The 25398-nt window shown below is 50.0% G+C and overlaps 2 protein-coding genes across 2 annotated transcripts in view; one reads left to right on the top strand and one right to left on the bottom strand.

Annotated features, from left to right (window-relative positions):
• The window catches only part of DNAJC7 (DnaJ heat shock protein family (Hsp40) member C7), a 26807-nt gene extending 3605 nt beyond the window's left edge, over window positions 1-23202 (top strand). Inside the window, exons 2-14 of the mRNA XM_074557367.1 lie at window positions 3916-4004; window positions 4248-4372; window positions 4459-4572; window positions 4871-4945; window positions 6875-6993; window positions 8581-8734; window positions 10201-10365; window positions 11381-11472; window positions 12934-13007; window positions 13301-13447; window positions 13683-13835; window positions 14274-14336; window positions 14619-23202. Of these exons, the coding sequence (XP_074413468.1) occupies window positions 3916-4004; window positions 4248-4372; window positions 4459-4572; window positions 4871-4945; window positions 6875-6993; window positions 8581-8734; window positions 10201-10365; window positions 11381-11472; window positions 12934-13007; window positions 13301-13447; window positions 13683-13835; window positions 14274-14336; window positions 14619-14656 (1408 nt within the window). The 3' untranslated portion in view covers window positions 14657-23202. The remainder of the gene's footprint in view (window positions 1-3915; window positions 4005-4247; window positions 4373-4458; window positions 4573-4870; window positions 4946-6874; window positions 6994-8580; window positions 8735-10200; window positions 10366-11380; window positions 11473-12933; window positions 13008-13300; window positions 13448-13682; window positions 13836-14273; window positions 14337-14618) is intronic.
• On the bottom strand, window positions 19386-25398 carry CNP (2'',3''-cyclic nucleotide 3'' phosphodiesterase). The gene is made up of 4 exons (XM_005494371.4): window positions 25250-25398; window positions 22700-23369; window positions 22014-22156; window positions 19386-21520 (listed from the first exon to the last, which is right to left on the bottom strand). Exons 1-4 carry the CDS (start codon window positions 25250-25252, stop codon window positions 21068-21070), a joined length of 1269 nt encoding a protein of 422 aa, XP_005494428.1. The 5' UTR covers window positions 25253-25398; the 3' UTR covers window positions 19386-21067.

Here is a 25398-nt window from a genome sequence, read left to right as displayed (position 1 = left end):
AGCAGCCTGTCACACACCAGTGTGTGTGACCACTGCCCTGTCCCAGTGCCCACACACCCTCTGGGCAAAGCACCTTTTTCCTAAAATCCAACCCAACCCTCCCTCACCCAGCCCCAGCCACTCCCTGGGGTCACCAGAGAGAAGAGCTCAGTGCTTGCCCCTCATGGGGAAGTTGTAAATGTATATTCCTTTATATGTAAATATATATTTCATTATATGTAATATATTCCTATATATATAAAAATATATTCCTTTATGCCTAAATCTTCACTCAGTGTCAAACCTCACCTGAGGACAGGTCTCTAAAGTGCACTCTGTATCTTTCTGGCACAGGGAGTGTTTTGTTGCTCTTCCAAGCCCTGAAAGAAGGGAGGGGAGGGTATTGTATGTCCAGGGGCAAACATGATGGCTAATTTTAAGCTCTAGACATCTGCCTGCTGTAAACTGAATTGAGATCACCCAACTTATTTTACCCCAGTGGCTGAGTCACATCTGACAGCTGAGAATCTGGGTGGGATTTCACCCCCAAAAAATGCCTGATAAAGGCACCATGTCCTATTGATGGAAAATCCTCTGCAGGAACTGCACAAAATTGCCAGAGCATAACAGGAAAGATTACTTGGTCAGGACAGGATTTTGGAGACTTCCTTAAATGCTGGTTATTTTAGGGTTTTGCACAGTTTCATAATGGAGGCAGGCAGTGAAGTGGGAGTGAGGGTCAGGAGAGCTGGAGATGGTGACTCTGCCATCTGCTTAGGTGTTGGATTTCTGTCCCTGGTAGTATTGCCTTGGTAGGGATGTGCCAGCACACCTGGATCAAGATCTGCTGGCTTACAGATCCCTGAAGGTTCCCATGGCAGAAAATCAGGTGTCTGCAGGAGTCTCATGGGGAGCTGGAGTGGGAGGTGGAAGCCACGATCGGCACTCGAGCGGGGGCAGCGTGTGGAAGCTCTGAGGAGGAGGCAGGAGTTGTTAGGCAAGCGTGGGATTGTGTCACTGTGTGCAGCATGGCTTCTCCAAGAGCTGCTGTGCTGGGAACGAGCAGGGGCTGAGCTTGCACAGGGCACAGGGAGGAGAAGGAGCCTTGTGCTGGTTCCTCTCCATCCTCACAGCTCGGGTGTGCGCGGGAGCGGCAGCGCACGCAGCTGCTGCTCCAGTTCCTCGGTCTCCAGCTGTGCCGCGAGAGGTTCAGCCTGGACATCAGGTGGAGTTTCTTCTCAGAAAGGGTTGTCAAGCATTGCCCAGGGAGCAGGTGGAGTTCCCATGTCCAAAGAATGGCTGGACATGACACTCAGTGCTGTCTGGTTGACAAGGTGGTGATCGGTGTCTTAAGATCTCAGAGATTTTTTCCAACCCAAATGATTCCGTGGTGGCAGGTTCTCTAGGTGACTGGGACCAAAGTACTTCAAGTATTAGAGATGCTGAGAAATACCATAAAAGAGAAAAAAATAATTGCCTTGCTCACAAGAAGAGTCACTCCCACCAGCCCCTCCTGTGCCTGTGGGTGATGAAAGACAAGCTTCTTACCCAGCTCCTTGGTGCAGCTCCTCTGTGTTTCTGTGTCCAGCATGGAGCAGCCCAGTGAAGACACCAACCCTGTCACAAAGACACCCATTCAGCTGGGGGTGTGTTTCAGCAAAGCACGATTCTTCTTCAGTGTCAAAAGTAGCAAGTGGGGAGTGCAGGCCCCAGCAGCGCAGGAGGCAGAATGAGCTCATTCAGACCACAGCATCTGTTGGGCTGAAACAATCCCCAGTGAGATCAGGGGCTGCAGTTCTCCTTGTTGGAGCCAGAGCCATGGTAAACAAGGGACTGTGTGCTCTGGATGTCATCAGGGCACAGCAGGGCAGAACTGCTCCTGTCCTGGTGCTGGAGCTCCAGCCCAGCCTGACAGCTCCAGCAGGTCCTTTGCCCTCATGCTGTGGAGGGGATTTGCTTTCCCAATCTTCATTGGAGGTGATTTGCTTTTACAATCTTCATTGGAGGTGATTTGCTTTCACCATCCTCATGGTTAAGCCTTAGGCCATGTGAGCAGCAGAAATACCTGTGCTATCCTTTCTGCCACTGTCACCCCAGGCACTGTGACTTGTTGATACATTGATCTGTATTAAAATGCTTAAAAGGAAAACAGACCAATAAAAAAGAGTAGAAAACAGTAATCTCTGTGTGGGAGTGTTTCTCTGGCATCTCAAAGTGCCGGTGCTTTCTGAAAATTGGGAGAAAGACAACATAACCCTGGCAAAACCAATTTTCCCAGCAGTTTGTGGCAGATGGGGTGCTCTGGCAGCCAGCCTTTAGCTGTGTGTATTTGATGGTAATTCCTCATGACAGGACAGGTAAAATGGATGAAAGAACTCATGATTCAGCCCAGTGTGCTGGACAGGTTGTGGTGGTGACTCAGGTGAGTTCTACCATTAAGATTGTTCACCCATTTCTGTAGACTGTACAACACAGACCTGAGGGAAGGAGCTTTTCAGAGGATCTGTGATTTTCTCTTCTATTTGTTATTACAGAAACAAGAGAACAGTGAAACTTTCCTGCCCAGGTTCCAAAAGTGCACAAGTGCTGGGTGGTTTTTCCACTGTGTTCAGATATTTGATCTGTAATATTCAAAACAGGTGGTTGTGTTTGGAAACATTTTAATCATGCAGGGTTTGCATCCTGGTGTTTGTGATATGGATCCATCCCACAGGCACATCAGTGTGGCTGGGAGAGTGCAGAGCTCTGGGGCTCTTCTGGGTTCTGGCTCCTGAGGAAAAGCCAGGCTGCAGCACCTGCCCCAGGTGTGATGCTGGGAGGGCTGGGGCAGAGCAGGGATGGCGCTTTCCCATCTCTTCATCATTTTCTGGAGCAGGAATGGGAGGAGCTGACCCAGGAGCCAGGACAAGGCCCTTGGGGGGCAGTGGGTGTGTGCTACCCCTTGCTCTGCCCCAGTTCTTACCCATCTCATCTCCTGCCAGGGCTGTGGCTGGACTCAGCTGGGGTGTAGCACACAGCAAAACTTAAAACTGAAAGTGAAGAGCACACTTCCCAGCTCCCAGTGTCCATTGTTCTGCCAGCTGGGAAATGTGTGATGGCTCAGTGAAAACAAGCCCTGCATGAGGTGGTTGTGTGGGAATGGCCAATGGCAGCCTGAGCAAGGCTGAAAACATGAGAACTTGTTCCAACACAATTCCCTTTGTTCTCTCCCAGGTCAGCCTGCTGAGCACTGCTCACATTTGCTGTTCCATCACTGTGGTGTGCTCTCCCTCTTGCCCTGTGCAGGTGAAAGGCTGGAGGGACATGAGGGAAGGGAAGGGCATTGCTTTCCCTCAGGGGAAGCTTTGCTTTCGAGAGTTTAAGGGAAGCTGCTTCAAACCATATGTTGTGTGTTTTTAAATGTCCCAAACTGTCTCTGCAAATGCTTGCTCTTGAGTGTGAGGACTATTTCTAGACCTGTTGCCAAGGCAGTGCCAGGCTTCTGTTGCAGGCTTGTACCCATATTTCTCTGATTTAGCTGTCTTTTGAATGTGGAAATTGTTCTTGGCTCTGGTTTATAAGTATGTGGGACTCCTGAAAGAGGCAGCACTGTCTCTTTTGTTCTGAGCTGCAGCCCTTTGCAGGAGAGGGCTGTTGGATGAAATCCCTATCATGGAGTTCTGCTGGACTCTGAGGGGACTCAAAGGTGGCTTTAGGCTTCTCTGGCATCCGTGTAAAATTTGGCCAGGAAATATCTCTGAGTATCCCAGGTGGAGTAGCTGGGAGCCAGCAGGAAATGGGGTGTGCTGGGCAGCGTGTGCTGAGGAGATCTCAGGAGAACCAGCTTCAATTTGGAGCATTAAACAGTTCTATTGCTTGGGGGTCAAATGTTTGTCATGGTCACAATCTGTGTGGTGCTCAGTTCTTCTGAAAATGTGCTGTTTTGCTTCCTTTCAGAGAAGCAGAAGCATTCAAGGAGCAGGGAAATGCATACTATGCCAAGAAAGATTACAACGAAGCGTTCAACTACTACACAAAAGCCATAGGTGAGAACAGCTGATAATATCAATCTTTACTCAACACCATGTCTAAAACTGGAGCTGGTTGCTGATTTCAAACACACCAATGGGGTTTCTGACAGCACATGCTGAAGGAAAACCTCTTGCCTGCTTTAATTACCTTGGGAAATGTCACCGGATCAATAATGCCAGTCAGGGCCAATGTTCTTAAGTGCCACAGATTGTGCAGCTGCTGCATTACACTGCTAATGAGTCTTGCATTTTCTCCAGACACGTGTCCCAATAATGCCAGTTATTATGGGAACAGAGCTGCCACGCTCATGATGCTGGGGAGGTTCCGAGAGGCGCTGGAGGATGCTCAGCAGTCGGTCAGGTTGGACGACAGCTTCGTACGGGTACGTGGAGAGCTTCAGGCACCTCCTTCAGCCCCTTCTCTGCACCTGTCACAGCTCTTGCAGATCCCTTTTCCCTGTGTTCCCAGGGCCACCTCCGGGAAGGGAAGTGCCACCTTTCCCTAGGGAATGCCATGGCTGCCAGCCGCTGCTTTCAACGAGTTCTAGAACTGGATCATAAAAATACCCAGGCACAGCAGGAGGTAAGGGGATCTTCTGATTGAATTGTCCCCAGGAGCTGGCCAAAGGAGAAATGGAGAGTGGTGCAAGGCAGCTGGCCCTGTGTCTCTTTCACAGGGTACATTTTCCTGGACTCTCAGTTCAGTCACTTTATTTCAAACTGATTTTAATGCTGGCAAAAGTATTCATGTCATCTGCAGTATTGGTCCATGGTCTGCAGTAGTTTTGGCTCTGACATTCAGGGATTGGCTGTTGAAATGCTGCTTGGTGGCATTTCAGAGCAGACACTGTCCTGCAGCACTGGTGTGTTCTGTCTTTCAGCTGAAGAATGCCACAACTGTGCTTGAGTATGAAAAAATAGCTGAAGTGGATTTTGAGAAACGGGATTTCAGGAAGGTGAGATTAACTTGTTTGCTGTGATCTTATCTAAAAACTGATGTGTTTGACATGGCCCAGGCAGGTGTGTGGCTGTTTCCTGGCTGGGTGTTTGGGAGGTGCTGTGCCATGTCTGTTGGAGCAGGGCTGGCTGGTGAATTGTGTCACCTCTGGAAGTGGCAAAGCTCGTGCTCCCTGAGCACTGACAAATGAGGAGGTGACTGGCTCAGGCCAACTCTCTGTCACTGTTTGCTTTGCAGGGTGAGTGGAGTCATGATTGAGCTGTTTGAGACAGATTTTGTCAGCAGCAGCATTTGATCACACTTTGCTCCTGAAATGCATGTCCAGAATTCTTTCTCAACTCTTTGAAAGAAAAGAAAAAAATTTAAAAAAAAGACATGCTGTGTGCCAGTGAGGGTCATACAAGGAGGAATGCAGATCTGCATGGGGCATTCTCCTTACAGCTTCCAAATCTCTCTTCCCAAGGATTGTAACAGGATGCAGCTGGTACTGAGCTGATAGAACAAGAAATGACAGCATGAAATCTGAAAGGCACCAAGCACTTCTCATGCAACTGTTTCTGTGCAGTGGATGCATGTAAGGCTCAGATTTATCCCAGAAAAGAGATTGTCCAGTACATTGAGCTCATTGTTCAGGTCACTCTTAGGCTAAGCTCAAGATTTTGGAAGGGTAAATCCCAGCTTTGTATCACCTGTTTCTGAGGAGCAAATGGGATTTGTGATCAATCTGAATTTCCTGTGTAGGAATTGGCCCTGCCTGGGCATCTGCATCTGTCCCTCACTTCCCCAGTCCCACTTCACTGACATGAAACTTGATCTTTGTTCCTGGAGAGCTGCTCCTGCCTCACCCAGGAGCCCTTGGCTCTGGAGCACAGTGCTTCCCACAGCAGGGCCGTGATGTCACGGGCTGAGGAGCAGATGAACCTTGGGGAACAATGCCCTGTTCTTGCACAGATGTCCCCACCAGAGCTCAGGCATGGAAAAGACCCATTAGCTCACCCTGCCCATGGCTGGCAGGCCAGTGGAAGATCAGTCCTTGCACTGTACTTTTTTTGTGTTTTGTCCAGTCCAAACTGTCTCAGTCTATTGAATTTCTGTCCCTCCCCACATGGCTTTATACTGCAGGAAACAGGGGCAGGATTGTCCTTCTTGGCCCTTTCTTTGGGGCTTGCAGTTTAGAAGGGTTAAAGGGATGAACTTCCTACAGGTGTTTCTTGAGTCTTGTGTAGTGCTGTGTCACAGTAACACAGCAGGTGCCTCAGACCTTGGCACACAAAGAACAACCTTTGAAAAAGGTATGTGCTTTGAAAAACATATCAGGAAAATAGCACAACGTCTGAAAAAGGTATGCACTTCGAAAAACATATCAGGAAAATAGTAAAACCTCTGAAAAAGGTATGCACTTTGAAAAACATATCAGGAAAATAGTAAAACCTCTGAAAAAGGTATGCACTTTGAAAAACATATCAGGAAAATAGTAAAACCTCTGAAAAAGGTATGCACTTCGAAAAGCATAACAGGAAAATAGCAAAACCTTTGGAAAAGTTATGCACTTTAAAAAGCATATCAGGAAAGTAGCACAACCTTACAAAAAGGTATGCAATTTGAAAAACATATCAGGAAAATTTTTCCAATGCAATGTGTCTCCAGCATTGGAAATTGGAAAAGAAAATCCTAGATGGAGACACAGAAAGAGCAGTGAGGTTTTCCCAGATTCTTCACACCTGAAGTCATGGTGCAGAATTTGTTCTCTGTGTGGGGCTCACTCTCTTGTGTGTGATGTTGTAGCTTAGGAAACTCAAAGAAGCAGTGGAGATGGGTGTCTGCACTCACCTTCCTGATCAAACACAAACCTCAGGCACGGGCCAGCAGTTCAGAGCAGGCCCTTGGCTCTTTGCTGTGCTCAGGGCTGTGGTTTCTCCCACCCCAGGTTGTGTTTTGCATGGATCGTGCTCTGGAGTTCGCTCCCGCCTGTCACCGCTTCAAAATCCTCAAGGCCGAGTGTTTGGCACTGCTGGGCCGGTACCCCGAGGCACAGTCTGTGGCCAGGTGAGTGTCTGAGGGCTGGGCATGAGGGGCACCTGCTGGGCAATCCTGGCTCCAAGCCTGCAATAAGTGAGGGAATAGAAAATACAAATATTCCTTAGTGTGTGGTGGAGTTCGCAGGGGTCACGGGATGAGGGAAGAGATGAGAATCTTGACTCCATGTTTCAGAAGGTTGATTTATTATGATACCTATTATATTAAAATAAAATTATATATTAAAACTGTGCTAAAAGAATAGAAGGAAAAGATTTCATCAGAAGGCTAGAAAGGAAAGGAGTGATAATAAAATCTTGTGACTGACCAGAGAATCTGAGACAGCTGGACTGTGATTGGCCATTAATTAAAAACAACCACATGAGCCCAATCAAAGATGCACCTGTTGCATTCCACAGCAGCAGATAATTATTGTTTTTCTTTTCCTCTGAGGCTTCTCAGGAGAAAAATCCTGTCAAAAGGATTTTTGATAAAATATGTCCATGACACTTAGTGCGCATTATGGGAAATGGATTTGTAGAGAACTTTTAGGGCTTGACAAAAGTTTCCATCCACATGGAAACTTTGAGACAAGAAATGCTGAGAAACTGTAAAAACTTTGAGACAGATACTGGTGAGAGAGAAATGGAGCTAGAAAAAATTTTCAAAAGGTGGCCTTGCAAATAAGACTGGATACTTTGGAGAAATAGAACTATGAAGGATGCATTGTAGTAGGAGCCATGAGGAGTAATTTTGGATGACTGGCTTTAAGGCATTTACAGTATGGTGTGGCTAAAGCTCATAGGCCAAGAAACATTTATAGTGTATTGTAATTAGGAAATAGTTGGCTTCTGATTGTGGTTATGTGAATTATAACAGCTGTATTGTCTCACCCTTCACATGTGACTGAAAATAAAATAAATAAAATTTAAAAATTTAAATGCCTCTCAGTTGCCCCATCTCTGAGTCAGGAAAAGGGCGTTGTCCAACAAATGTTGTGATAAGGAGGGAATGTGTGAATTTATCCCAATAATTCTTCCTAGGAAGCTGCATCCAGACCCCATTCACAACCAGCCATCCTGCTTGAGGAGGCTTCTGTCCTTTTACCTTACCTGTACCACAAACTTGTTAAAATAACTAGGTCCTGTCACTGTCATATTTTCTGAAAAATCCTTTTTGCTCAGGATTCTTCTCCTGAGAAGCTGAGAAGCCTCAAAGAAAAAGGAAAACAATATTATCTCATTTGCTTCTCCTGTGTTTTGCTGCTTTGGAATGTGGTTGGAGATTGTTTATCCAACATGTGAATTATTTTGACTTAATGACCAATCAGGGCTCTGGAGAGAGTCATGGGTTTTTCATTAGCATCTTGTTAAGCCTTCTGTCTGTATCCTTTCTCTATTCTTTAGTATAGTTTTAGTATAGCATTCTTTAGTATGATATAATAACATAAAATAATCAATTAACATTCTGATAACACGGAGTCAGATTCCTTCATTCCTTCTCCAACGGGGTGCCCAGAAAACACCACGGGGAGGTGTTTTCTCAGTGGAGGGAGGTTCTTGTGGATGTCAGGAAGCAGCAGGAGCAGGGAAGATGTCCTTCATTTCTGTGTTGCAGTGACATCCTGAGGATGGACTCCACCAACGCCGACGCGCTCTACGTGCGCGGGCTGTGCCTGTACTACGAGGACTGCATCGAGAAGGCCGTGCAGTTCTTTGTGCAGGCCCTCAGGATGGCCCCTGACCATGAGAAGGCCTGTCTTGCCTGCAGGGTAAGTGGTGAAAATGGGGCTGTAAAATCACCAGGATTTGGGTTTTTTTAAACCCAGCACGTAGCTTGGTTCTGCTGGATCAATCAATCCCTTCTCCCTCCCTCATCGTTGCCTTTCTGCTGGATCAATCCCTTCTCCCTCCATCATCCATGAGAAACCCAGCAGGCAAGACAGGCTGTGGTAGAGATGGGGCTGTAAAATCAGCAGATTTTGGGTTTTTTTAAACCAAACACATAGTTTGGTTCTTCTGGATCAATCCCTTCTCCCTCCATCATCCACAAGAAGGCCTGTCTTGCCTGCAGGGTAAGTGCTGGAGATAGGGCTGTAAAATTACCAGGATTTGGGTTTTTTTAAACCAAACATATAGTTTGGTTTTGCTGAATCAATTCCTTCTCCCTCCCTCATCATTGGCTGTCACTGTCATATTTTCTGGAAAAATCCCTTCACCAGGATTTCTTCTCCTGGGAAGATGAGAAGCCTCAGAGAAAAATGAAAGCAAAAATTACCTGATTGCTTCTCCTGTGTTTTGCTGCTTTGGAATGTGGGTTGGAGATTGTTTATCCAACAGGTGGTTTTTTGATTGAATTGTTTTATGTGTTTTCATGTGAATTGTTTTAACTTAATGACAAATCACAGCTCAGCTTTGTCAGGTCTCTGGAAGCAGGCACAAGTTTTTAATTAATATCTGATTAAGCCTTCTGTCTGTATCCTTTTTTTATTCTTTAGTATAGGTTTAGTATAGCATTCTATAATATGATATGATAATAAATTGGCCTTCTAAGAACATGGAGTCAGATTCTCAATTCCTCCTTTGTCCTGGAGACCCAGCAAATACCACAATTGGCTTTCCCAGATCTCCAGGAGCAGGCTGTGTCCAACCCTTCCCAAAGACAGCCAGCTGCTGCCTCAGATAAAGCCAAGCTCCTAGAAACTCTTTTGCAGCAGATTGTGATGTTTTGAAGCAGCCTCCCCTTCACTCTTTCTTCCCTGGTCAGACAGAGGAGCAATAAAACCAAATAAATTGGTTTTAAAGGAACTCCCGACTTTCAGGTCCAATATCCAGGCCAATACCCTGACTTTCATTTAACACTGTTCCTTCATGCTCCTTCCCTGGTGTAGTCCTTCAACTGACTTTAAATCTGTTCATGTGCTCTCAAAAAGTGAACTCCTGGTCCTTTTATTTTAATCCATAAATTTACTGCACTGTCATGTTCTCTCCTTAAAAATCAGGCAGCCTTTTTCCTATGGAAGATGCCTGGAGCTGGCACTGGCTGTTCCTTAGTGCTTCTCTTGGGGGAAAGTCAAAGTGAGATCATTTCAGCTACAAGGCTGTGACTTGTATCCTGCAGCAGTGTGTGAAACCAGAGTAGAAAAGCAGTGAAATCAGTGTCTGAGGACCCTTGTCTGGCAGAACAAGGTGCTTGGCCCCTGACCTTGTTTCCTTACCCAGGTGTGTTTCCTTTCAGAATGCCAAAGCACTTAAAGCGAAGAAGGAAGATGGGAATAAAGCATTCAAGAAAGGCAACTACAAACTAGCATATGAACTGTACACAGAGGCACTAGGAATAGACCCAAATAATATCAAAACAAATGCCAAACTCTACTGCAACAGAGGGACGGTTAATTCAAAGGTAAGGGGTGTTCTGTGGCAGGTTCTGGTTCCAAATCCCTCAGCACAGTGAGAAACCACAGATGAGTTATTCTGGAGAGCACAGGCTCCCCTGGCTGCTGGGCAGCTGCATCTCTGAGGCCATGGGCAGTGTTTCAGGCCTTTGTGCTTGCACAACACTTGGAGCAGTTCCCAACAGGCAGCAGAAACAAGTCCTGCAGAAACAAAACTCAAATACTTGGGCTGCGTGGAGTGGGAGGGAGAGGAGGGACGTGCTTCAGCCTTATCTTAGTCAGCAAAAAGCAGCCCTGTCTCTGTTTGTTTCCTTCCCAGGAATGAACAGATTTATTTTCCTATTCTTTTTGTAAATCATGCCTTGCTTTGTGTTTTTATGTTAAAAAAAAGAAAAAAGACCTATTTTAAAGCCCCATGACACTTTGCTGTTGAATTTTAGTCCTGCACTATCCAGAGAGACAGCCAGTGATGTGACAGTGCTCCCAATTCCCACCCTGTGCCCTCTGGGCATTTTTCTTCCTCAGCTGCCTCAATGTTGATGCTGCTTTCCCAGACCACCCCCACTTGGTCAAGAGACTGTTCCCAAAACCTGGGAAGTGGGATGAGCTGGAGGCCCACATAATGCATGTCTGACATGTTTGTGTCTGAAAACAAACAACACTTTTTCTAAAAGACTTCTTTTAAATATTTCTAAATTTTAAATATTTTTAGGTTTATCTTCCTGCCCAGGAATTAGTTTGGACAAAGAATTGGGGCTGTTATCAGGAAGACTCTTGGTTTTGAGTGCATTTCTTGCACAGAAACACCACACAGCTCTGCCATGTCACTGGCCAAGCCTCTGATGGTTTTTTTTCCCCAGTGAACAAAAGCTCTGTGTTGGTGAGAAATTAGAAAAAAACCCCTTAGATAGAGACACAGAAAACAGTGAGATTTTCCCAGATTCTTCACACTTTCCTTAGGCTGAGGGCATGGTGCAGAGTTTATTCCCTGTGTGGGGTTCACTCTTGTGTGTGATGTTGCAGCTTAGGAAACTCGAGGAAGCGATCGACGACTGCACGAACGCGGTGAAGCTGGATGACACCTATGTCAAAGCCTACCTGAGGAGGGCACAGTGGTGAGTGCACCTTGGCCCTGGGCACCTGTGGGGGCAGCTCTGAGGGACAGGATCACAAATCTGGAGCTTGACTGAATAGCAGGGCCTCACCCCCGAATTTATTCCTCTTCCTCCTTATGGTGTTGAGATGGGGATGGCTCTCCCTGGCCTCTCCTGCCTGCCTGCATCTGGCACTGCCTCTTGATTTATGGCATCATTTGGGTTGGAAAAGACCTCCAAAATCATTGTCTTGCCTGCAGGCTAGGTGGTGGAAATGGGGGTGTAAAATTACCAAGATCTGGGGTTTTTTTAAACTCAATATGTAGTTTGGTTCTGCTGGATCAACCCCTTCTCCCTCCCTCATCATTGCCTTTCTGCTGGATCAGTCTCTTCTCCCTCCATCATCCACAAGAAGGCCTGTCTTGCCTGCAGGGTAAGTGGTGGAGATGGGGCTGTAAAATCACCAGGATTTGGGTTTTGTACACCAAACACATAGTTTGGTTCTGCTTGATCAATCCCTTCTCCCTCCATCATCCATGAGAAAGCCAGCAGGCAAGACAGGCTAAGTGGTGAAAATGGGGCTGTAAAATCACCAGGATCTGGGGTTATTTTAAACTCAATACATGATTTAGTTCTTCTGGATCAATCCCTTCTCCCTCCCTCATCACTGCCTGATGCAAAGGCACCAACCTTTCACCAGTTTCCATCTTATCAAGTGGACCAGAGCACTGAGTACCACATCCAGTTGTTCCATGAACATCTCCTGCCATGGGTGGTGTTCCCATGGTGACTCCACCACCCCCCTGGGCAACCAGTTTCAATCCTGACCATCCTTTCAGTGAAGAAATTCTTCCTTATGTCTGATCTGAACAGGATTTAGGGAGGATTTATTCTAAGATTTGACTCAGCTTACTGTGTTTATAGACACTGACTGTTTATAGATGTTCTGTGCCATGGAGTCCTTCTCTCTCCATGTCTGCAAATTTACAGTGGTTGGAAAAGAGATTGAAAAAGACCTCCAAGATCAATCTTTTCCAGCCTCCCATCTCTAATTTCTAAGCTATAGTGTGTAGGTAATGTGTGAGTAAGGCTGAGGGGTGACACACAGACATGTGTCCCTCAGAGGTGCCAGGATTGTCACTCCTGACCAGCACTGCCAGTGTGCAGCTCTGTGCCAGCCCTGACCCTGCACCAGCTTCCTGTTCCTCAAGCTGGCTGGGATCAGCTCCTGCAGCTGAATGTTGGAGTTATCAGGCTGTTAAAGCACAACTTTTGCTGCCAGAGGAGTTTTCAGTGTCCCCTTGGAGCCCAGAGTGCAGCTTCCTGTGATAGAGTTCCCCATAAGTGTCAGAGCCCCTCTGAGGTCTGATCTGCTGCAGTCCAGAGCATTTCTCTTAACCCACATCCACCCACACAGCCTTTACTGAACCCCTCTGACATTCCTGTGAGGGACACCTTGGCCATCTGTGCTTCTTTCCACAGTTACATGGACACAGAGCAATATGAAGATGCTGTAAGAGACTATGAGAAGGTTTATCAGACAGAGAAAACAAAAGGTGAGCACAAAAGCACTCTGTGTGTGTGCACAGATTTCCCTGAATTGGCAATTTTTTTGTTGTCCCCAGCAGGACAATTTGGAAAAGCCCTCAGAATCACTGGAAATCCCTGTTTGTGGTCTGGGTTTTCTCCCAGCTCTGAATGAGATAATTCAGAAGTGATAATTCACCCTGTGTGTGGATTCAGAATGTCTGGTTTTGCTTCTTGTCTTGGCTGTCCCCTTGCATTTTGGGTGTCCTGAAGTACAAGGGATGGAATAACTCCTCCCCTCTGGTGTTGTGCTCCTTTCCAGAACACAAGCAGCTCCTAAAGAATGCACAGGTGGAACTGAAAAAGAGCAAAAGGAAAGACTACTACAAAATCCTGGGGGTGAACAAAAACGCCTCAGAAGATGAGATCAAGAAAGCTTACAGGAAAAGAGCACTAATGCACCATCCAGGTACCCCCTGCAGTCCCTGTGGGCCCTGTGCAGCCAGCCTGAGGCAGAAATGGATGTGGAAGAGGGAATTCCTGGGAAATAGCAGCTCTGAGCCCACAGATCTGCAGCAGGAGCTTGGGAGTGTTTAACATTATCCATTTGCACTGAAAATGAAACATTAACATTGGGAGTGTTTAACACTATCCATTTGCACTGAAAATTAAAAGTTTTTTCCTGCTTGTTTGTGCATTCCCAGACAGACACAGTGGAGCAAGTGCAGAGGTACAGAAGGAAGAAGAGAAGAAATTTAAGGAGGTTGGTGAAGCCTTTACCATCCTGTCAGATCCCAAGAAGAAGGCTCGCTATGACAGTGGGCAGGACTTGGAGGAGGATGGATTAAACATGGGAGGTCAGTGCTCTTTCCAACCCTCTGCCATGGCAGCCTTGAACCCTTTAGGGTCTGCCTTACCCCTAGAGCAAGCCTGCTGCTGGGAATGGTTCCATGAATTGATTTGGTTTAGTCCCTGACAAACAGTTGGGATGAGCTGAGTGGTTCTAGCTGGGAGCAGCCTGGAACACTCTGGTGGGTGTTGGCTCAGCTGGTGGGCAGAAATCTGTCACAGAATATGGGAAATGGTGTCATTGTGAGTCCCTGAATGCTGCTTATGCAGATCCTTGGGCTGTGCCATGGCAGGTTCTCTCTGCTTTACCTGTTTGGGGTCACTGCATGGCCCTGGAGCCAGCCCTGAGTCCCTTCTGGAGCCTCAGTGAGCTGACAGCTCCTGAACTCTGGGAATGTGATGCTTGTTTAGCTGTGCAACTCATGAATTCCTTCTCTTCCCCGTAGAATTTGATCCAAACAACATCTTCAAGGCCTTCTTCAGCGGGCCAGGGGGCTTCAGCTTTGAAGGTAGGTGAGATGTTCTCCTCCCAGGCTGGAATTGTGAGTACACAGATCCTGGGGCTCCCAGTGGATGTGCTGCTTGAGGAGAGCATTTGGCTGTTGCACAAATCTCTTTCCAAGTATTGCCTGCTGTCTCAGCTGATTCTTCTGGGTTCCAAAGCCCCAAACTTGGGGACTCCTCATCCTGGAACCCTGTGTGGCCTTGGCCATCCACCTGCTGCTGCTTAGGTTTGCACTAAACCAATTGGGATTTGAAAAGTCCTGATTATTTTCCATTTTCTTTTTCAGCTTCTGGGCCTGGAAATTTCTTTTTCCAGTTTGGCTAAGAAGCAAACAAACACAAATCAAACCACACATACCTGATCTGCTTCTTTTAACCTCGAGTATGGACAGCCCCAGACTCCTCCTCCATCACGTCTCGTTGTCCTTTAGAGCAGTTTCATTTCTGGGTTGGAGCCTCTGTTTGTGTGTTGTGTGTGTGAAGAGGAAACCAGCTCGGGAGGGGAAGGCTTGTGAATTTTGTTTTACTGTTTAACTTTATTAAAAAAGAAAAATTGAAAAAAAAATAAAAGCTTTGAATCTTTTGGTCCCTCCATGCTGGCCCGTGCTTTCAGCTGCTTCTGCCCCTCAACACAGAGGATTTCCTGGAATCTTCCCAGAATCTCCACATGTGTGAGGGAGAAAGAATTCCTGGTTTGTTTCTGGTTGCTTCCAAAGCAGCATGTCCAAGGTTTGGAGTAACTTGTAAGTTATCTTAATCTTTTGGAAATACTGCCAAGGCTCAATCCAGTTTTGTACAATCCCATTTCACCTGCAAGCCTGGCTTCTTGGCTCTTTTTATTTCTTTTTTTTTTTTTTTCCATGGTTCTCCCAGCAAGGCCCATTTGGGCATTAAACTTCTGTGATAACATGTGAGCTTACAATTCTGTATCAGAGAAATGCTGCTTAGAGTTCCAAGAGCAGCTTATGTGAGAATTCCCTGTGATGCAGCTGGAATTAAGGGCTTTGTGTTCCCAAGATTGTCCTGTTTAAGGGAATATTGAATTTGCTCTGGGCTGAATTCCTTCACTGTACTTTTTTAAATTAATCCACTTGAATATTTTATATTTGTGCTAAACTTGATTTTTGTTGAGCTTGATGTGTGATTTCCTGTCACTGATCCATGCCATGGGTGAGTCTTTCAATGCCAGGTGAATTCCAGGCAGGGATGGTGGGTGGTGTGGGATGTGCAGTGTTCAGTTATCCTGGTTGTGTGGTTTTCCTCTGGCAGTGATTTACTCCTCCAAAGCAGCAAGAAAATGCAAAGTCCAGCTCTGAGCTGGCAGTCTGTGCTTTCCTCTTGTGCAGTGTCAGGGCAGGAGCTGGAGGGATGGATGAGCTGTGTCCTGCTGGCTTTGGTGTGGGGGCACTGCCTGGCAGCAGTTTGATTTTCACCTAAAAGGTGATTTTACAGCAAAGCCTCAGCTGGGAGAGAGCTCTGCTTCTGGAATGGCCCCTTTTCTGCACAGCTTGGTCCAGGTGCCTGTGTGAGCTCCTGTCTGGTGGCTTCTGGAGCTTGGTGCTGTCAGGCCCAGGGGCTGTGCTCAGTTTGGGCTGTTGGGGAGCAGAGGGGCTGTGCTTGGGGGTCCTGGGCACAGGGGCTGTGCCTGGGGGTCCTGAGGGGCTCAGGAGCTGTGCTTGGGGGTCCTGAGGGCACAGGGGCTGTGCTTGAGGGTTCTGAGGGGTACAGGGGCTGTGCTTGAGGGTCCTGAGGGGCTCAGGGGCTGTGCCTGGGGGTCCTGAGGGGCTCAGGGGCTGTGCCTGGGGGTCCTGAGGGGCTCAGGGGCTGTGCCTGGGGGTCCTGAGGGCTCAGGGGCTGTGCCTGTGGGTCCTGAGGGCACAGGGGCTGTGCTTGAGGGTCCTGAGGGCACAGGGGCTGTGCCTGGGCTCAGAAAGGGGCACAGGGGCTGTGCCTGGGGGTCCTGAGGGCACAGGGGCTGTGCCTGGGGGTCCTGGGCTCAGAAAGGGGCACAGGGGCTGTGCCTGGTGGTCCTGAGGGCTTGGGGGTCCTGAGCTCACCCTGCCAGTGTGGGGCTGTTGGAGGCTGCAGTTTGCTCAGAGGATGAGGGTTTGTGCAGGCAGGGCTGTGCTGAGAGAAGCTCCCAGTGATTCTTTGCCTCCCCACAGCAGAACAAAGCCTGCAGGGAGCTCATTGCACCGGGTGGTCACTGGGAATGGCACCTCTTTGTCTTCCTCCCTCCCTGCAGCAGGACAGGGGCTGTGGGGTCCATGGTGTCGTGGTCCTGCTGTGGTGTTTGGTCAGGATTCTTGACAATCTGCTTCAACAGAGGGAAAATTTAAGGGCTTAAATTTAGAATATTTTACAACTCGTTTGAAGCTCAGCTTTCTAAGTGAACCAGTGCTGAGTAATGCTTTCAAAACCTGACTCTCCCACGTTTGTTCAAGTCCTTCACACCCGTGTGAGGGATGGACCCAAGCCGGGTCCTGGCACTTTCCAGGCTCTGAAATGGTGAAAACGTGGGGAACTGAAATACTGGTCTATGCACACTGATGCTTCCTTCCCCAGCTTTCCTGGCACTGTAATCTGAGTTTACAAGAGTTTAGTGGCATTTTGGTTCCATGACATCTGGTCCTGTGTGTGTGTGTGTTGATGTCAACTGTACAGTTTGGGCTGTTCTCAGTCTCCCATTGCTGAGCAGAGCCATGTTCTGTGTCTGTCAGTGAGTTTATTCTCATTTTCCCCTGCCCCAGGGAAGTGTGAGCAGCTTCCTTCCTTCTCTCCAAGCTGCCTGAGCCCATTCCTTGGAGCATAGGAGTGGAATGGCTCTGCTTCTGGGAGAGGAAATGTATACAGCAGCTATTTATAACCTGTACATGAATGCATGATTTAATGTAGTTAAATATTCATATGGTGAGTGCCAAGACTTTCTACAGCACGTTGTTACGTGAATCAAGGTGAAGGCAAATGCACAGAACCATGGTATGGATTGGGCTTGAAGGCTTTTAAAAGCTGCCAAGTCCAACCCCTGCCATGGGCAGGGACACCTTCCACTAGCCCAGAGTGCCCCCTGCCCTGTGCAGTGCCTGTCCCCTGGCACAGAGCAGGGCTTGGTGGCACCTGGCACCTCAGGGCAGCAGCAGTGTCCAGTGGCACTGTGACCCCACCGTGTCCCAGCACGGCTTGGGGAGACAAAAATCTGCATTTTCCAAAAAATGGGCTCAGCTGTGCATTGCTTGGAGTGTTGCCTCCACACGTGGTGGTTCCAGCATGTTGTCCATGGCTTGTGCTTGGGTGTAGCTGCAGGGAAGCTGAGTGCCAGGGCTCCAGCTGCCCACACGTCCTGGTGCCACCAGCCCCAGGGATTTGCCACAATGAGCATCTTCAGGTGATGCTGCCCCAGCAGGACAGAGAGCACACAGAGGTGCAGGAGGTGGTGCTGGGGACACTTTGGTGTGACTCTCAGCCTGGCACCTCCTGCCAGGGCTCTCCAAGGGGGAATGGCTGGTGCTGTGGGAGCTGCTGCTCTCAGGAAAGGCCTGGAAAGAGCAGAGCTGCTGTGGCTGAGAGCCAGACCAGGCTGGGGGTGTTTTCCAGCAGTTGAGTGTGGAGTGGATGCTCTGAGCAGCTCGAGAGCTTCTCTGGGAAAGTTGTGAAGAGAAGTGTGTGAGTGTGGCTGTGGGCAGAGCTGGCATGTGAGGGCTCTGCTGCAGGACTGCAGCTCTGGCAGGGAGATCAGTACTTGTGTGGCTGTTGGGCTTTGCCTTGGATGTGGTTTGGTCTGGCCATACTCAGAGAATCATGGAATAGTTTGGGTTGGAAAGCTGTGAAGTCCATTCAGGAGGTTCTGGGCACCCTCATTGCTCTGGCTGCACAGAAATGTACCTGATTCCTGATTTGCTTTTGATCCTGGGAGTGTTCAGTGAGCAGGATCCCCAGGGCTGCTGGCTGGTGTAAATGCAGAAATGCAAGTTGGAAAACAGGAGAAAGACAAATTGTTCAAGTACAAGAGTACTTTCCATGGAATAGAATGGCCCCTCCACTCTCTGTACCTGCTGAGACACAGAGTGGGCACTGCTGTGGTGTGTCTGAGATGGGGGCAGGTGCCAGTCCCTGTCCAGCCACACTGGCCCTGGGCCTGCAGCCCTCCAACAGCCCCAGGGCTGGGCCATGTGCTGCTTTGGCATTTCCAAATGACCTCCTCAGTTCCACTAATAACTCCAGATATTCTCTTATCTCTAATGGATGGTTTTCATCCTGTTTAAATTCGTGCCTTGTCCTTTCCCCTCCTCTTCCCTAGGGAACAGGACAACTGTGTGCTGCAGCCAGCCGTGTCCCTGGGCAGCTGTGGCAGGGCTGGGTGACAATAGCTGGTGGCTGTCCCTGCCCTTGGCTCTGTGGGGCCATTCTGGGTCCCTGCACGACTGTGGGAGCTGATGTAAAACTCTTTAGCCTTCCTGGCCCACTCCCAGCATCATGGATGGGATTGTTCCTTCTTGGAGCAGTGCTGGGCGTTTTCCCTCACCCAGATCTGAGCCTGAAGGGACAGCTCTGCTCTGTGCTGGAGCATCCCTGGGCACTGCCCAGCCCTGCTGCCACCCCAGCCCTGTCCCCAGTGTCCCCTCATGGCTCCTGTGAGCAGAGTGAGGTGTGAGGCAGCACCCCAGGGGCCGGGGAGCCCCCAGAGCCCCACAGTGCACGCGGGTCACGAGTGTGGAGCAGTCAGGACAAACGCAGGCGCCGATGCGGAGCCGCCCGGAGAGGAGCTCGTCCCTGCGCTGCCCTGTTTCTCTGAACTGGAATTCGGAATGTTTACCTCAGTGTACATAGCTCAACCTTTCCCTGGGAGGAAAGGGGAATTGCATGGAGCAATTGCTGTCCCATTGCTTTGCCAAACTCCTCGTCCTCTCCCAGCCGGGCTCCACATCGGTACCAGCTGTCCCTCTTGGACCTTTCTAGGATGTGAATGGTAAAAAATGTGAATATTTGTTGTTTACTTCCTTAGCAGAACTCTTGATGCCGTGTTTGTATGGGAAATCAGCCTGAGCAGACCCATATGCAATCGGTTTTACTTTATTATAAACTGTATATGATGTACAAACTAATAAAAACTCAAACGACGACAATGTCACTGTTGTTTTTGAACAGGCAGATGAAGGAGAGATTCCAGCTGTGTATTCTGGTGCTGGAGTGATCTGGGCACTGGGGCTGTGGGCTCAGCCAGCCCCTGAGCAGGTGCTGGCAAATCCCTTGTAGAGCTTTGGTGGATCAAACCCTTGAGGTTCTGTCAGCTGCTGCCAAGTGTGGAAGGTTGGAGGGATTTCTCCATGAAGGGTCACAGGTGCTCTGGGTGGGTTTATAGCTCACTATTTTATGGTAGAACGAGAATTTATTCTTATCCTTTGCTTCTGATCAGCAGGAAGTATTTTGCTTACACAGCAAAGTGTTTGGTAGCAGAAAAGCACCAAAGCTCTCCCTGCTTTTGGCCTCAACAATCAGAGAGAAATGCTCCTTGCCCCAGCAACATTGGACTCAGGGTGAGCTGTGCCCAGGCCTCAAACACAGTCAGTATTTACAGGGTTAGCTGGGTTAATTCACTCTGCTGCTCCCCAGAGCAGAGCTCAAGCTGGGAGCGTCCCTGGGGCTGTTAGTGGAGCTTTGTGTTAAACAATGCCCAGGAGCCACGGCCCTGCTGGGCCAGGGCCTGCCAGAGCACAAACCCAGGTTTCAATAGAACACATTTAATGACTCAAGTGCTGGGTCAGTAACTTCCAGCTGGGGTTTAGGTTCGAGCAGACGTGAGTTACAAGGTTACAGTGCCTCCACTTCCTACACTACGGGGTTACTCCAGCCTAACTTAACATTCAAGTGCATTAGAGGAAGGGAGTAAAATCTTGCATGAAGTCCAGTTGTGTACTTCAGACATGATTTTAGTTTCTTATCAAATAAGATGGAAAAGATGTTAGTTCATCTCTTCCACTCCCTGCCAAGGCAGGATTGTTCCCTACAGGACAGGGGATGGTGCTTGGTCCAGCCCAGGTGGAGGGAAATGGCTGGAGGAGCTGCTTTGCAGGAATTGGCTCCCTGTCCTGGTGTTTCACTTGATTTCCCCCAAAGTTGGTGTCTTTAAGGCATCACCTGGCACAGTGCCCTCCTCCTGGCTGTCCCCAGAGCATCCCAGGAGCTGGGATGGAGCCCACTGGGGGCAGCTGTGATTAGGGCTGCCAGGACCCGCTGCCCTCAGCAAGGTCTGTCCTTAGGGCCAAACCCTTGGTAAGGACAGGACTCCTGACAGGAGTGACCCATGCCCAGGTCTCACTGTTTCTGACCCTGTGATCAGAATGGCCAGTGCCAGCCCCAGGGTGTGGGAGGGGAGGGACATCCTGCAGTTCCCTTGGCTCCAGACCAGCGACTGCCAGGCTTTGGTCAGTGCCAGCAGGTAAAGATCGAACGATTGTGGTTCAGAGGGAAGCAATAAAAGCCCCAGAGTTGATCTTTCTCCAAGGAAGAAAACAAGCAGGACACCCCAGCAGGTTCCCTCCAAAACTCACATTAAAATCCGTGACAGTTGCTTGTTTTCTTCCTTTTCTGAGGCCGATAACTCCCCAGAGGCTTCACGCTGGGGTGGGCAGGAGGGTTGACTTTAGTAAAGGTAGAAATTATTTCTCTTTACACTTTTAAGGTTACAGGAGTTACTTGCCTTTTAAAAACAAGCCGAGGAGCTGCCCTGCCCGTGCTCCTAGATGATGGTGCAGGAGCTGAAGGCAGCGCCCCGTTTGTTGGTGCTCTGCGTTGGCACCAGCTTTCCCTTCCCATAGTACCCCGAGAATATCGCCCTCACATCAATCTTTTTCGACAGCACAAGCATCCACATCCCATTATCAAAATACAGCAGTTTCCCTCCTCCAATTTCCCCCACTTGCTCCCCTTTGTTCCCTGCCTTTTCCAGCTTGACAAACTCCAGCAGGTCGAGCCCTGTCTGGACGGCCTCGACGCCGTTGGCGCAGCCCAGGGTGATGTGGGCACGGCTGCCCCGGGGCAGGTTGTCCGTGGGCAGGATCTTGTCAGCATCCCCCGGCCACAGCAGCAGCTGCTGCTCGCTCAGCTCGATGCGAGCCCCGACAGTCTTTGTGGTGATGAACAGGGCAGAGATGGACAGGGTGAAGCCTTTGCCATAGGAAGCCTTCACAGCCTGCAGAGGGACACACACAGGGGGCAGGGTTAGTGCCTCTGGTGGGGATGCACTGGGGCTGCTCCTGCTGTGGCACGGGCAAAACATCCAGAGCAAGGAGAAGGTCAGTGCCTGATGTGCCAGCTCTGTGGATCTGGAGCTGGTAACGTCTTTCCAATATCTAACCTGGCCTTATGTGCTCTGAAATAATCAATCTGAGGATGTAAATACCTCAATTCATCATCATTCAGCTCAAGCTGTCAGAGATTATTCTGGAAGTCATGTGTGATTGGGGAAAGTTGGAGTATTTTGTTTGGAAATAGGAAACAAAATCACCATGTCCACAGTTTGGAGTTTTCTCTGCACAGGCCATATGGATGTAGTTCCTGTCCCTATATTTGGCCTCTTGGGTGAGAGCAAAGCCCATCCCAACCCTCTCCCAGGCTCATGGACAGCCCAAAGGGGAGGGAGGGGACACGGGGGTGTGGGGAGGAGGTGGGACCCCAACACTCACTTCCTGCTGCGCGTATTCCTCGGCTCCAGCTGCTTTTCCAAACTCAGTGTATTTCGTGGTGCAGTGCAGGACCCCAGGTGGCCTCTTCACGAAGTAGCTGGTGAGATCTATTTTTATTTTGGGATCTTCGATAGCAGAAGGAACTGCAGATACAGGTGAACAAAGTCACTGTCACGAAGTGATGCCCCTGATGTCAACCCACCAGCCCTGGTCCCATCTCTGCCTTCACATCTCATCTCTGACTGCTGGGTGGGAAACCAAGCCCCTCCCTCCTCCCAGGCTCACTGCAGATGGAGCCAGAGAACAGAAGCTCCTGTGCATCATCGTGGCTCATCTTAAACCTGATGAGATGTGAGAGTCCCCTAAGGGATGGGATTGTTCAGTTCAGCCTTTCCCATTTCCCTCTCTTTGCCTTTTTCCCACCGAACCCCGTGGAACCAGGGGACACCCAGGATCCCATGTCCTGCTGCTGCCACCCGAGCTCTGTGCCCTGTGGGGCCAGACCTAAGCAGACTTGGGAAAAGCTCTTTAATTTATTTTTACTTTAAAAAGCAACTTTGTCAACTATGAAGACTAGGTTAGTAGCTTTAAAAAGCTTTTTTTGTTGGCACTGTTAGAAATTGACTTTAGAAGCTAATCAGACTCATCAAGAGGTAAGAATGTTGTAAAAGAGCATCAATACATACAGTATTTACTCTCCTTTTTGAAGGCTTTGAGACTCCCAAGCTCATCCAAGAATGCCTGGCCAGCCTTCCTCAGGATCTCCGAACTTCTTTTGCTCAAAAACCACCCAAAATACATGGGCAGGAATTCCTTCTCTAAGCTTGGCTTCATCTTCTTCAGCTCTTCCACAGACAGTTTCCACTGGTTCTTGTCCTTGAGCTGGGGGCAATCCAAGCGCCAGGGGGTTTTGGGCTCGGCAAAGATGACTTTGTAGCGATACTTGTCAGCAATGTCAAAGAGCTGCTCCAGCCGCTCCCGCTCGTGGTGGGTGTCGTCCAAAACAATGACGCTGATCTCCCGTTTGCAATAGTCAACTAGATCCTCATCCACCTTGGAGTACTCTTCAGGAATGGAGCTCCTGATTAGTGGTGTGATTTTATAGTGATCGACAGAGATGACCTTGCAGGCGTCTTTGTAGCGATCGTGGATGGCCTGGGCCAGGGTGGATTTCCCGCTGCCAGGCAGGCCCCGGAGGATGAAAAAGGTTTTGGATTCTTTCAGCGTGGAGATGGTGTCTTCATCGTCCAGGAATGGGAAATGCAAACTCTCAGGTCTCTCTTTCGCTGATTGAGTAGACATTTTTCTAAATATTTTAGGCAGGAAAGGGTGACTCTTCTTGGAGAAGCCTCTGTTCTGGAATGGAAGGAGAAAACACTTTGCAGGGCAGGAACTGCAGAGATAATGTGGCCCTGCTGGGACCTTTAGTGGAAAGGACGAGCACAGGGAGCTTCTCCCCCACACTGCCTCACTTGGGTGCCCTGCTCAGCTGACTCCTTCTCCCACAGCTGCTCTGGCTGGTTGTACAGCAGAAATCCACTGCATCCCACCCAAGGGCTGAAGGTTCAGCCTTGCTCTGGGCTCACAGCTGCAGTCCTGCCCCACTGGGAAGGGATTTTTCAGGCACCAGGAGCTGCCACAAAGCCCCAGCCCTCCTCGTGTGGCACATTCAGCCTGAGCTCTTGAACAAACACACCTGTGGCGGCCGGATGTGAGGGCAGTGACCCACGGAGGAGCGCAGGGGAACGGAAAGTCCCAGCAGGTTGAGAGCTGCCACACTCCCGTCCCTTCAGCTGAACCACAAACTCAATTCCCAGGCTGTTTCCTAGAGCAGCCCACAAGGATGCTGCTGTCTCTGTCTGAGCTGCACTGAGGATCAGCAGCTGAGCACCTCACAGGAGGGAATTTGGGCTTCCAGGTAAGCCAAACCCCTCCCAGCAGCTGCAAGGCAGAACTCGAAAGTGAAACCTCGAGTGCTGGAGGAAACGAAACACTGGCGGTTGGCAGCAGTGAGCGGGAGATGCCGCGGGGAGCTGGCACGGCTGCCCCTCCCCTCCTGCCAGCAGCTCCATTCCAGTTAGCAAAATCCCAGATTAATTCCCAGTAGGGCCTGGGAAAACACGGGACTGAAAGGAAAGCAGGGGTTTCTTCAGCTGTGCGAGTCCTCAATAGCATCACCGAGGCAGACAGTGTTTGTTGGGTCAATAAATGAACTGCTTGAAGGCCAGCCCAGCCTGGGATGCACTGGACCGTGGGAGTGATGTCTTTGATGCAAAAATTGAGAAGTTTTACATAAAACATAACCACTCTGCCTGGGCCAGAAAAATGTGCTTCCAGTTCGCAGTTTTTAAAAACACTTTTCAGATGCTGATTTCCCCATCTCTTTATCCCACATGGTACAGATGGGTTTGGTTCTAAATGCCCAAATGGGAGCAGAAGCAGGACCCCACATTTCCCAGGGGCACTGCCTGCCCTGGGCTCAGCTGCAGCCTGAGGGACAGAGGAGCCCCTGAGAGCCGCGGGGACCTGCGGGCTCCCCGTGCTGCTTTCCCGGCGCACTCGGGGCTCAAAGTGCTCACAGCGGAGGGAGCCGTGAGTTACCTGGGGCGCAGCACAGGTGCCCCGCTTGCCCGGGGGCCGCAGGGCCGGGCTGTCCCCGCTCCGCACCGGGCTGTGCCCGCTCCGCACCGGGCCGTCCCGCGGGCGGGGACCGGGGCCGCTGTTCTGCCGCGGCAGCTGCCGAGGGGACTGAGGCGCTTTTCAGCCCCGCGAACAAAGGAACAATCGCGGCCCCCCCGGGCCATTGTTCGCCGCCGGCTCGGGGACAACGGGCGCCTTCACGGGCCGGGCCGGGCGGACAAAGGCTCCGCAGAGCCCGGGGGAGCGGGGTCCCGCCGGACAATCTCCCATTGAGCCGCCCCCACAAAGCTGCCGCTTGTCTCCTGCTCCCCACCGTGGAGGGAGCCATCGCTGCCGGCCGCGGGCTGCCCGTGCCCCGGCAGCCCCCAGAGCGTCCCGGGACCCCCGAGAGGGACCCACGGGCCCCGGGGCCGTTCTCGGTGCCCGGCACCTCCGAGCGCCCTCAGGCTCAGCGCCCGCGTGTCGGCAACGCCGCCGGCGCTTCCGCCCTCCGGGGAATCGGAGCCTTTTCTGGGCGGAGCGGCAGCCCCGATCCCTATGCTAGCCCCGATATTAATCCCGGTCCTAGTCCCGGTCCCAGTCCCCGTCCCGCTTACCATGGTGAGGGCAGCGGCTCCGGGGCGGCCGCCGGTGCGGAGCGGCGCGGCGGGGAAGCGGCTCTGGGGCGGGCGCGGCCGCCGCTCCTTTCATAGCCCCGGGACTCGCCCGCCCCCGAGGGCCGGGCCGAGCCCTCCCCGGGGCAGCG

Source organism: Zonotrichia albicollis, chromosome 23 (assembly GCF_047830755.1).
Source record: "Zonotrichia albicollis isolate bZonAlb1 chromosome 23, bZonAlb1.hap1, whole genome shotgun sequence".
In the NCBI taxonomy this organism is placed as follows: Eukaryota; Metazoa; Chordata; class Aves; order Passeriformes; family Passerellidae; genus Zonotrichia; species Zonotrichia albicollis.
This window is presented reverse-complemented; position numbering and strand designations above follow the sequence as displayed.

Excerpts from the sequence above, each read along its gene's own strand:
- CNP (XM_005494371.4), bottom strand. Across the intron at positions 22,157-22,699 it reads CAAAAAGGAGAGTAAATACT|TTCCTTCTGCTATCGAAGAT; the intron begins GTATGTATTGAT and ends CTGTATCTGCAG. Across the intron at positions 21,521-22,013 it reads AGGAATACGCGCAGCAGGAA|GCTGTGAAGGCTTCCTATGG; the intron begins GTGAGTGTTGGG and ends GTCCCTCTGCAG.